The following is a 13,463-nucleotide window of genomic DNA, read 5'->3' as shown; positions in this document are numbered from 1 at the left end:
CCATGCAAGCCTGTATTCCAACTTGCTATACATATCTGTATTTATTTCCTCTTTTAATTTATGGAAGATTTCTGCTAGACCATATACCTATATGATACTTGTAGTTAGTACTATTGACACAGCAGTTGCTCGTTAAAAATTAATTCAAATATAAAACCAATTAATAGAAGGAAAGGCTGAAATACAGTTTACAGGAACATTTTCACTTTTCTGTGTGAAATTCATTAGAATTCGTGGTCCTTTTTGTGAATGGACTTCAAAAGTGGAAAATGCAAAAATGACAACATGAGAAACACTTAGAGAACCAGAAAGATTAGGTGAACTTGAAGCACAACCATATCTTATCCCAGGAGAAAAATTCAGTAGTTGAACTGAACAAACAGTTAATTAGAAATAACTGATTCAGGTTTGTAACATCATTATTGTGTCAAAATGGCAAGCTGTCAAAATGGCATTCTGTTAAACAGTGTGATGATTTTTACTTGGACCAAAATAATGTCTGTAGCTTTAATTTGGAGACTTAGCAGCATGTTATACACATGTAGGTAATCATTCATGCATGGATATTCACAGACCTTTCCTGAAAGTTTGGGTAACAGACTATGCATTATTTCTGACATTTGCTGGATAAATAATTTCAAGATTGCTCAGGGCCATTAGAAGCACACAGTTATTTCAAATGAGAATAAATTATAATTGTTAATCAGCACAAGAAAATACAATAATTGGTTACAAAGAAGCAAAATATTGAAATGATTAGTATAATCTGAAATAAATTTTGGTGGGTTAACATGTAGAATAGTTGTTTTTTTCAGGTAAGTTATCAAGTCAGGCATTGGAGGGCCAAGTTTTGCTCGAACTTACTGTGATTGTACAGCAGAGTCTTGGCTGATTTTGGTGGCCTTCTTTGGAGTTATTTCTGATATGTGTCAGCTTAAGTGACATCAGAGTGCTGAGAGTTGTAAATTCTCTCTTCTCCCCGTGCCTGAATTTCACGAGAGTCTCTTTGGAAAACATTGACTCCGTTTCTCTGAACTTCTTGCAACTTCTGGTAGCACGAACTATTTCATATTACACTGTAGTTGCTGTAGTCTTGTCATCCATGCTAGTAGGCCCTGTGATAAGGCAAATCATAAGGGATAATTTAATATTCTGACCTATAGTTGCTGAAGTACTAGCTAATTTTATGTGCAGTTTCAAAGTTCTTCTTTCACAAGACCTGGAGTTCTTGCAGCTATAGATAGTGGTGGCAAGGAGGAAAGAGCTCTTCATCTTTTGTCCCCAACATCTTAGAAAGCCGCCTTCTTCATGACAAGTCATGCTGACCAGTTAAAGGACTTAAGATTAAGCTGAATTAAAATCTACAGGGAATGAACTCCCAAGTCTCTGAATCAAATCTGTTTTCCCTTTTAGCAGTACAGAATGGTACAGGCTTCATAACAATTTATTTTTGAATTGATTTATTGTAATTGGGAAGTGCTGTTTCACTCTGAACAGCTGTATTAGAATATCAACAATTTAATTGCTTACATTTATGCTGCCAGGAACCATGAGCACATCTGAATTTCAAACTTTTAATGTTCTCTCACCTTAGTATAAGCTATAATGTGCTGTTTGTGAGTGCTGCAGTCCTTCACCCAAAGCTATTTTGTCTGATGATAAAACCATGAGTGTATGAAGCTTGCACACTTTTCATCTCTTTTATGACCTTATCTTTCGTGAGCGGCTTCTGTGAAGGTATCCTAACTATAGGAAGCACCTGGAAAACATATATGATATCTGTGCTGTGATAAGCAGTTGTGAACAAGAAAGTAGATCTGTCAGTTCTGAACTGTTCATTGTTAAAAAAATACTTTGTTGATTTAACTGATTGCAAAATGTATTATAGAGTGACTAACAGCAGCTGTAACATTTCTAGTCAGGAAAGTTCAATAGTTATATTGTATGACAATTTCTATAAGAGGCTAATATTGATAGGAACAACATGGATTAAAACAGCAGAGTTGAAAATATCTGCCAACCCATGTGATTTCCGTGAAATATTGTGATTACTTCTGTTAAGATGATTCAGTAAAAAAATGAGAAGTCTTTATTTTCTGTTTAAAATATTGAGGTGACCTACATGTTAATATTAAAGTCTCTCTTTTCCTGTTTGTCGATGTTGACCGTGATTTTGGAGTTCTGCCTCACAGGTTTCGAGCAATATGAGCCTTTGCAATTTTCAGATACCATGATCAGCTACGGTTGGTGGTTTAGCACCTTCAATCTCCTGTATTGGAAAAACATGAGGAATTAAAAACAACATAAAAAACATCTTTGGGCTATTTTGGAAGAGCCACATAACCAGTTAATTCTGATAAGAAACAGTTAAAATCAAATAAAAATTTTATTCAAACAACCGCAGTACTGTAATATGACCTTAGCAGCCTTTTTTTTTTTTTCTTCTGAGTTTGAATTAGTGTTTTATGTATTCAGCACTTAAACATAAGGCAGAAATTTGTTTCACCTAACTTTAACTGGCTAAAGATAGTTTCCTGGTCTAAACTGTGTGTTCCAGAGGATGATTCATCTCGGCTACCTCAGACACCAAGAGCAGTCTCCTTGCTCCATCTTGGGATGGGATGAGTCATTGTGGAATTTTGTCTATATTTAGTTATTTATTCCTAAATTTAGGAATTTAGTCTGGACTAGCCCAACTTTCAGCCATCTATAGCTGGAGGAGATGAATTCTGCTCAAAATGTAGTTTTAAAACTAAATGTAGAGAAAATGCTGAAAGTCTGGTAGACTCCAGACTAAATGTACCATACAATATTGTAGGTTCTTGCTCATATGAGTCTCTTTTTAACGCAATAGTGTTCTGTTAGATGACACAATTTGCTTACTGATCTTAGTTGTTATAAGAATAAAAACTTCCACAGAAGAAGTTTTTGCTTGCTTTTAGAGCATTTACCACAGCTAGTAATTCTATGCCACTCATTGCTGTGTATAATAGAAAGTTATGTCTTCTGTAACTTAAAAAAATACAATGTGAATGATCATGAAGTCCAAAGTAATCTATAGTTTGCTGGTTTCCCAAGCAAGCTGCTTTAGCACAAAGAAGATTCTCTGCCCTGAAGAGATAATGTTGAGATATTTCGGGTGTGTAACACGTGGACTTGGTAGTTGGCAAATAGTAGAAAATATTTACATAAGCAATCTCAAGTAGTTTTAGTTGGGAAGCATAGTTTTCCTTAATGTAAGTTATGCATATTTTGTTCTACTCTAATTGCACAGGACATGTATTAGTTCATGAAAATCTGATTATGAAACACATGTAACACAAGACTTCATGAAACACTGAAAATGTGAGATGATGAAAAGTTAAGGTGTCTGCTAAGATAAACCTTCAGATCTTCATCTTCCAAAGAGTTAAATACTTAATGCTGTAGATTGTATGCCTTAGCTCTGTCCTTCTTTTGCCCTTCAGTACAATCTTTTCACATAAGTTTCTCTTTCTCTTTCAATTCTAATAGTTTTATTTGTTTGATGTTCTGGTTGGGTGCTTTGATTGAAAGAATACTCAAATTTGCATGCTTGCGCTAGGTTTGCATATATTATAGTCTGGAAAATTTTATATTTTGGAACTAAAATTCTCCATGCTTGGGTTCTATCCGAAGATTTTTCTTATTATTTTTAAGGGCTTTAAAAAAAATCTGCCCACATAGATCTGTTTACAGTGGAGGAAAAAAACATTTTCTTTGGTATAAGAAGTAAATGCAAAGAGTATTTTAAGAGGTATATCGAGTGATTATAAAGCTTGAGTTAAAACAGTGCTTCTTCGGAAGTGCCTTATGACAATTTGGAGCAAACTGGAGTTATTTGGCCAGACCTGAACTTTGGAGAAGTGTCATTTATCTTCCATAGGAGTGCTTTGTTACAACCATGAGTAGCTATGGAGGTAGAAATACTTGATAATAAGTAATTATTGACATTCCTCTGTCAATCTGACAAAAGGAAAAACTCTGTTCAATTACTGCAAACTAACTAGAGAAATTCTAATGCAAAATTGGGCAGTTGGTAAAGACAAATAATTGCTAAATCTACTTGCAAGAAACTTGATGGATTTCTCTGCATGTGAATCTTTAAGAACCTCTTCTAAAAGATAACGAGATTGAATTGAAGCACATGAACTCCAAATATCTTGGTAAAATTATACAGTGTATGAACACAGAAAGCTATACTAGATATTCATGATGCCTTTTTAGCTTTATGTGCCTGTGAATGCACTGAACTATATTTATAGTGCTTGTTAGCAGAGTCTGGAGTGAATTTGGTGTTTTGTTGGTGTGAGTAGTCGATTATCAGAATCTTAAATATAAGATTTCAAAAACTACTTGTTTTATGAATGCAAGAAAGAATACATTACTCAAAGATGCTACATGTGCACATAAAGTTAATACTTCATGCTTGTATACAATCATGTACTTGAAAACTCTGGGTCACAATCTTATCAAGTATAAATATAGCTCCATTGATAACATATGGGGATCTGGCATGGTTTGTAATCACATTTCTTTACCTATGTTGCTAATAAAAGCTTTTCTTATCACGAGCGGAAAAAAAAATTGCAAGTTACTCCCTAATTGCTCTACTTTTGCTCCTTCTTGCTTTACTCTAATCAAATCAACAAGCAGTTTGACTTTCAGATTCTGAAAGCATTTGCTTTTAACACTCTTCCGTTGGACAAAATTTTCTTTCAAAGTTTGTGTGTTTGTACAAAAATTAAACCATGACTTAGTTCTGTGTAACTGTTAATAGTTTAACGTGTAGCTATGATTTTTCTATTCTTCATAATATCTTCCTATGCAAGGGGTTTCTTGGATTCATTAGTTAAAGAAAAACAAACAAACAAGGAAGCAAACAAACAACCTACCCAGAGCAACCCCAAGTCTATAAGCACACTAAGTTACTGTCTTGAATATATACTCTTAACACTTGCTCTTACTGCAGCTGGGACCACTATTATGTAATGTAACTGGGACCACTACCGTGTAAATCCTTCACCTTCAATATTTTTGTTTATAGTGTTTTTCCAAATACTTTTTGCATGGAACTTACCTAGAAGCATTGCTTGACTGAAATAAAAGCACATTCAATGATAAATTCTTCAAATAATATTTAAGTGGACACCTCTTAAAATCTAACATGAGCATAATCTGTATCATATATCTATACACTGTTGTACACTGCATAGCTATTGGAGGCAAACAGGCCATTTCAAGTACTTTTAGGTACCAAACAGCCTAAAATTCATCAGAAATGTTATGGTTCTTTAAGGTTTACAGAGAGAAAGTTGTTATAGGGATTTCCAGTAGCTTAAAGCCTTTAAAGCTCCCTACTTTTTCTAAATACAATGGAATAGGTCTCCATTAGTTGTCAGAAATGCCAGAATTATTAGGGGACCACATCTCTGCAGTGAGCATCATTAATCTGCAATACGTAAGCAGCAGTTAGGGGTCAGTTGGACAAAGCATTTAACTGAAAGCTTTTTTTGTTTGTTTGTTTGTTTTTTGTTTAATCAGTCCTTTAGCCTGGAAATAACAATTTGATTCCTTTCTCTCTTTTGTGCGTGCAAACTTGTGACTTTTTGTTCACTACTTTGCAGCCTAGGTGCAAGCTGTGATTCTGTTTTTCTAAGTGCACCGATAAATGCCGATTTCCAAGATCTGTTTCATAACAGAATTAGCATTCGGGGCTTATTTTGACGCACTGGGAATTCAGAGATTGCTGTGCCTAATAACACATTTTGGCCTCTGTGCTTTTAGACATGTATTTACTCTCACTTACACAAGTGAACACTGCTTTGGATACTGTGGGAGCTCTGCCTAAAGGTTTCTGTAGAAATATGTCAATACTGTATTTCTTTGTTTTTCAGGCAATGAAGAAGGCATCCAGGAGACAGCAGAATCAGACGGTGATGCAAGAGCAGAGAAACCCGGGCAACTTGCTGTGGAGACAGAAGATTGGGATGGGCCAGGTAGGAAAATGCAACTGCAATCCCTGAGAAAAATTTTTAACTACTGATTTCAAGGGGTTTTATATATATATATATATATATATATATATAAAGATATTTTACTTTTAGGGCTTTTTCTTTTTTTTTTCAAATGGTTTGTTTCTCTTAATCTGCTTTCATATCAAGGATATCAACAGATAAATACTGAGATAAAGGTCTTGATTAAAAAGCTGTTTTGGCCATACTGTTTTGTGAGTAAATTGTGTAAGGTACAATGCCTTAGAGCTGTGCTTGAAATAAAGAAAAATTTTGCTTCGAATTTTAGGATTAAAATTTATTGCTAAGTGATAGATCCCCGAGTGCATTAAGGTAGATTCTTTTTTACTCTGTTGTTTGATGCCACAAGACCAAACACCCGTGCATCTTCTAAAGATTTCTTCCTCCATGGAGCAGCACATTGAGCTTAACAAATAGGTATGTGTTATGGTACGACGAATGTTTTCAAGGACTTCTCTTACCAGTTTTAGCTTGATACAAATCAGTGAGCATGTGGTCATTGATTTCAATTAAAAGAGAAATTCTCAGATTGCAATCAGTAAAGTGTTAGAACTTCGCATTAAAACAGTAATTTGCAGTAACATCTTTTGTTGTGAAAAGTGAAGATGATGCAGGCATGCATTGCTAAGATGTGATAGTTGCATAAGAATGCTTTCTAAACATCTGTTCAGCATAAATATGTAAAACCTGTCTTGTACCATTAAAATACCTAAGATAAAGGTATAAATTGTATTTCTGAATAAGGCAATTCCCTCCTTCAATTCAATGCAATGTTTTCATTGGGTATGGGCTGTGGAATGGACGTTAAAATCTTATATTTACTATATTTTAATAATTCTGCTTGGAAAATAGGTATTTGAAGCCAAACATAACCTGAGAATAGCTGTGTCTCTAATGCAAATTTTCCTTAACAAAGATGAGCATATGAGAAAGAGTTCTGGAAGCGTTCTATCAATAATTCATAATGCCATAATAATATTTTATTAGAAAATTTCCTATATTTCAATCATATTTTCATCCTTACTTGGTTTTGCAAATTATTATATGCCTTGCATAAAGAGAACACCACCACTAATAGAAATTTTCTGAAACAAATAGCTGTAAGATATTATGCAAACAAAAATGAAGACAAGTATATCTGATTATTATGATGTCATTTAAAATGTTTTAATGATAATTCACAAGTTGATATTCTAAATGAAGAATTATGATATTAAATAAAATAAATATTACTATTAAAATACATTATAATACATTTAAAATAACACAAAACCATCTTTGAATAAAGTAAAATAGCCTTTTCCAGCTATTACAGATTTAGAGGCTGTCAGGAATTAATGTATATTTTTTCTTTGTTTCATTAGAAGTAAACTCTCTCTTAAAATGGTTATCTTTTGTTGCTTTTTTGTTTAAACTGTATTTCAATACGGTTGAGTTTTTTATTGTTGCCTGTTGCTCTTCCTCATGAGAACTAGCTTATAAAAGTTTCAAAAGTGTTTTTATAGCATAAAGTTATTGTTTGTTTGTTTGTTTTCTGATAATATACATATTCCCTGACTCTCCTTGATGTTAACTTGTAAATTGTATTTAGCCATATTTACTGATAACTTTTAGTTGAAATAAGATCAAATTCCTCTTAGAAAACCTTAGAATGACCTTAGAAAATTGATGGCTGCAAACATGAAATCCGAAGCTTTATTTTATTTAAATATTGATTCATTACAAGGGAATCAAGTGTAAGAAAAATGGAAAGGAATGGGTACGTACCACATGCCAAGCTATCCATCTTGTATGCTTTCTGAAATGAATTTGTTTATTTATTGATATGGAAAAAGCAGTGATTAACAGAAGATCATTTTCAACCGTGCAGTACAAAAAAACAAGATAACGTTTTCTTTCATGTCTTTGAGGAAAACTTATTTTTTTTACTTATTCATGGACATACTAAAACACCACGAACAGAACCAGCAAAGACATTGCTGCAGCGCATTACCAGCCCACGATAGAGATGTCCCCTCCAAGACTAGGTGGCCCTGTGTTGTTTGCGATCGGGTCCGTCTCTGAGCTCCTTCCTGAGACGGAGCTCTCAGAATTCCAGCGTGATAATTTGGACGGTGATAATTCAAGGATTCTTGTAAATGACACTATTCATGAAAGCTATTTGGTAATTTTATTTATTTTTATGCTGTGAGAGCATATTGTTATTTTCAGAACTGGCGCTGGCCAGGAACTGAAGTTCTGAGTTATGTGTTAATAATAACTTACTCATGGATAAGTCAAACGCAAGCGTCCAGATACAAACTGAAGTTTATTTTGTTTAAAAATTTGCATTGTTATATGGTTCACATGCAGTCCTCAAACTTGGTGTTTAGAATATTTTATGAAGGAAAATCTATAGTTAAATGTGTTGTAGCTTCAAACAATTTCTGCTGAGGCAGATTGCAAGGTTATGTGTGCTTCACTCCCCACCAAGGACTTCTGCAGTGATGGTGCCTGAACTGTGCACTCACTAGGAGTTTACCTCAACATTTTTCAAACTAATCCTTATTTTTAAAAATTCATATTAATGAGAAGACTCTATCAAATAATGGAAACTGAGGTTACCTATTGTCACAGAGTTGAGGACATGATCCTTTTTTCATTATGGCTAACAGCAAAAATCCAAGGAATAGGAAGAGTCTGCACAGCAAGAATGGACTTGGACAAATTTTATGTGAAAAGAAATATGTCTTTAAAAGTTGAGAGGAAATAAAAGCACAGATCATTTTACAGCCTTAAATATAGCATTTGTTATCACATGCATGCCTTGATATGAGTAAATGGGTATCGTTTCATAACCTTTATGCTCTTGCCAGGATAACAGTGCATCTGAGGCCAGCATCAATGTTTAACATAATGGACAAAAGAAGGATCTCATTTGTATTTTCTCTGTATTTGTATTTCATCTGTATTTCATCAACCACACTAGAGAATAGGATCGTTCTCTTTTAAGCTCCCATCTAGGCTATGTAAGAACACAAACCTGCTAACCTGGGAGAACTGGGAATGAAACAGAGGTCGGATGCGGCCACTACCAAAACTTTCTTAAAGTCTCTGACAACTGTAGACATCAGGCTCCTAAACTAGAATAATGCTGAACCAAGTATGTTTTATGTTTAAGCAAGCATGTTTAACTCACCATCTCGACAAATAAAAAAAAAAAAGGTACTATTGCTTACTTAGAATCTATATACCATGTTTTTATACATGAACAGAATTTTTAAAAATTACAAATATGAACTTTATCAAAATGGAGAAAATATTTGAATGAAAAAGCATGAATCCTGACTTGGAATTTAAGAACAGATTTCCCCAAAGTTTTAATGATTTTTTTTTTTTAATTAGGAACTTTTATTAAAGGCTTTTATAGTTCCATTTCAAATAAAATTAAAAAAAAAATCAAACTTCAAATCAATGCAAAAACAGGATAAATAAATACCTAAGCCAAGTAGCAGCAATAGTGAGTGTTTTAACCATTGACGAAATTTTATCTGGATATGTAATATATGACTTTTAATATACTGAAGTCTATCTTAACAATTCAGGAATTGAGTATAGAACATTTACACGTATGGAATTAATCTCCCGCTCCAAAATTCAGGTCCAGCTCTTCAGGATCTAATTCTTTTGTCACCTTTGTTCCCTACATGGATTCTTATTTTCATGGCTGCAAGAGAACACAATTTACTTACAGAACATGCTATTTTGTGTGTTAGGTAGTCAGAAAATTAAAATATATTTGGGTTTTTCTTGAAAAGGGAGAGAAGATAATATTTTCCCACATGCAGAGTATGCAATGGAAGAATAAGACCAAAAGTCTTGTTGCCATTTTATGATTTTTTAGTATGTTTGTATTCATTTGCACATAAAGGGAAAGCTTCCCACATGTAAAATTCTGCCTCTAGTAAATCAATCGAACTTCTGCTATTGATAATAGTAAGGCAGGATGAAGACATCTGTGGTGATTCATCATAACACGTATGCATATATCAAAGAAGTGTTAGACAAAAGTATGAAGGCTACTTAAATATAGGACTGTATAAATTCTTTTTCTTATCATTGTAGGTTGATAGTTTTTCTTACAATGTGTTAGTGTAAGAAAAAAAAACAGTAAATAGCAAATTAAATAGTGCTTTAAAGTAATGATAAGCTGTGTGTTATGGCGCTGTTAATTTTTATTGAAAGATACAGAGGAACAGTATTTTATGTGAATTCTATGTTACTTTAGCAAGATGTGGGCCAAAAAGGTTCTAGTGAACATTTCACATGCAAGCTTCGTATTTCTACCTGTTATAAAAGGTAGTTTGAAAAGCTTTTCCTCTAAGAAATCGCTGTAAATATATGTTTGGGCTCACTCCACATTATTTAACACTACTATAAACAGTTTGGGTTACAAGGTAGAAGTGTGTCAGAGTGGAATGATTGGTAGAGAACTGAGATGTAAACAGACACTAATGATAGCCTTTTTTTTCCCTCCTTTTTTCCTTCTCTCTCTCTCTTTTTTTTTTTTTTTTTTCCTTTCTTTCTTTTTAAACCAGTCCTAAGAAGGACTTGGAGATTACTGTCCTGATTTCGTTTCTTTTTTGATTGGGAAAATGTGCTAGATATAAGATCTTGGAAATGCTATTTGATGTAAATTAACAAAAATCCATGGAACATAGTTAACCATAGATATAGTCTGACAGTAAGAAGAATATTGTGAAGAAGCAGAGGAAATCATAGAATGACTGTGTGTTACTCTGACAGTGAATCGGTATTATCTCTGCTATCAGATAATGCAGTTATCATTAATTTTCACATTTGCATTTCAATCTTTGGAAGGAAATGACTCTTGCCGGATGAAGATAAGAGCTCTGTACCACTATAATGAACCATCATTTTATCCTGATGCTTTGTATCCGTATGAAAATGAGGCTGGATGGTGGTGTGGTATGTAAGGAGGGGGCTTAGAGGGGGGGGTCATAGAAACATTATAACAAAGTGTCAAAATCACTACAGACTTTTGGAGCCCTTTATGAAACAAGAGGCAGTCTAAATAAATCTTCTGTAGTGAAGTGGATGTTGGATTAAAGGCAGAGAGCCCATACTGGGAGAGGCGGGAGTGGGAAGAGACCTTGGAGGAAGAGGGGAAAAAAAAATCTGTGGATCTTAATCCAGTTTCTACTACTGTCTTGGAACCAGGAGGAGGTCAGGCACATTCAGAATAGCCCAAGTATGGTGTTGATAGCCATCAAGTTAAGCCTTGCACTCCAGGCACATTTTAACACTGGAATCTGGCGAGGTGTGCAGTGATAGTAGAGAGAAGGGCTGAGGAAGGAAATGGACTTTGTGGTTTGGATCCCAGTGGTGGAGCTGTTTGCAGAGGTGACCATGCCATTAAATTCAGAATTTCACATTAATTTCATTCTGGTGTATTGAGCTGAGCTAGGTCGTCAAGGACTGTAGTATTCACAGTCCTTTTTCATATATTGAAACCTGAAACACTCTCTAGAGAATTCTGCAGGGCGTTCTGTTTTACATCTGGTTTACTAAAACCATTGTTTACCAAGGAGTCTTCACCTATATTCAACTCATTTGACCTTAACGGTGTAGCTAATGACTATAATTTACAGATCCTGTCCTTACCTCATTGGGACTTACTGCCAAACTTCTGCTGCAAGCATGACATCTTGAGATTTATATTTTTGTAAATGGTCGTTCTTAGTATTTAACCTATAAATATTTGTAGAAGCCTCTGCATATTCATCTTGCCACTGACCAACTCCTGGCAGCCCTTTTTCCAGGGGCAGTTCCAGGATTGGATTATTGAATGATGGGCTGTTGGGTGAATTATTCTGTGGGCTGTAGCAGCCTTCTGCCTCCTGCAGACCTTCCCAATGGTCCTGTCTCTCTGCTCCGATATGATGAACATGTTCCTGTCTCTTCATGAGAAGATGCAGGGGTAACAGCTGGAGGAAAACTTCCCGCACCTGTGTTAGTAAATTCAATGGTTTATATTAATGATGTGTTCAACTGGTCCCTGGTGTGGTTTTGGTTCAGGCTAGCTGGCAGTCTTCCCAGTCATTCCCAGAGTTTAGGAGTAGGTCCAGGGAGTGTTCTCAATAGGTAGCTTGCATGCAAAGACCTATTTAATGCCTAAGGAAGTTTTCCAGCATGTGGATGTGGTCCATTCCGTAGTGTGAGGTTTCAGTGTCCAGAAACATTCCCTGGCCTATGTGATTGACCTTCCTTTGCCTACAAGGGACCTAACCACTACATAAAGGGGCTGTTCCTTCAAGTGATCCTCTTCTCTGCACACACCTGAAAGATGAGAGACAGTGAGAGCTGGTGGGAAATAACATGTAAGTAGTGATCCGACCTTTGCTGACATCTTTCCCACATACAGTTTTGACTTCTGTGGGTACCAGGCTGTCATGTGTCCACTGAACAGGTATAACAGATGTGATTATGTTATGAAGAGCCTTCATTTTATGGCCAACGTAGCCTGACGAGCTAAAACCTTGCCAATTAGACAGGAATGTTTCTTTAAGAGAAAAATGAGGTATGATGCAGACATAATTCCATAGAATCTAGTGAATAGGCAATGTTTACTATTGAAAACTACGAGATAATTCGCTATCTTGATGTTACTTTTTTATTATGGTGACTTTTATAGCTCTATGTTGTGATTTAAGGTGCAAGTACAGCAGAATTCTGCAAAGTTGGAGATAAGCATTGCCTAATTTGACTTGCAACATAACATATCAATAAGCAGCAGGCTCATCACTAAATATTGAGCCTTTGTCAGGCATTCCAAATGTTTTGTCATTTGCCATTTGTTTTATCGTGATCATGTTTGCCATGATTTGGTTGTCATTGTCATATGCAACTAATGTGTGTGGGTTTAAATTTCATTTCAAAATCGGATGCTGTAGAAATGGCTCCAGTTTAGAAGTAACATTTTCTCCTAAGGACATTTTACATTCACAGAGGTTTGATTTTATTTAATCAAATATCCTTTTAGAATATTATCAAATGCAACACTAGCATTTTTATGCTAGACAAAATGCTTTAGAAAGGTGAAACATTGAGTGTGTTGGTTTTAGTTTGACAATATTTGTGTAATACTTCTGAGCATTTATCTTCCCATCTGACACAGCAAGGCATTTCTTGCTCGGTGTTAGGTGTAAATTACTCTTTGTAACTATTTTGATGTGTTACCGGGAAAGTTGCAAGATCTGAAATTGATCCAGCATCTTTCTGAATTCTTTGGTTCACTTCTGTGTACATCCAGCATGAGGCCTGGATCGTAAAAGGCAATGAACTCTGAATGAAAAGTGATTAGAAATGCTTTCTATTTTGATTGGCATTTATGTTTTAAGCACAAAAGAC

The 13,463-nt window shown here is 34.9% G+C and overlaps 1 protein-coding gene across 2 annotated transcripts in view; it reads left to right on the top strand.

Annotated features, from left to right (window-relative positions):
- The window catches only part of ZFPM2 (zinc finger protein, FOG family member 2), a 288,963-nt gene that overhangs the window by 68,026 nt on the left and 207,474 nt on the right, over positions 1–13,463 (top strand). For both annotated transcript variants that reach the window (XM_088529792.1, XM_088529791.1), the window contains one exon: positions 5,916–6,017. In XM_088529792.1, coding sequence (XP_088385918.1) covers positions 5,916–6,017 — 102 coding nt within the window. The remainder of the gene's footprint in view (positions 1–5,915; positions 6,018–13,463) is intronic.

Source organism: Tinamus guttatus, unplaced genomic scaffold (assembly GCF_059628265.1).
Source record: "Tinamus guttatus ecotype Peru unplaced genomic scaffold, ASM5962826v1 Tinamus_guttatus_pri_ptg000346l, whole genome shotgun sequence".
In the NCBI taxonomy this organism is placed as follows: domain Eukaryota; kingdom Metazoa; phylum Chordata; class Aves; order Tinamiformes; family Tinamidae; genus Tinamus; species Tinamus guttatus.
Note: the sequence above shows the minus strand (reverse complement) of the source record. Positions and strands in the feature narration are given on the sequence as shown.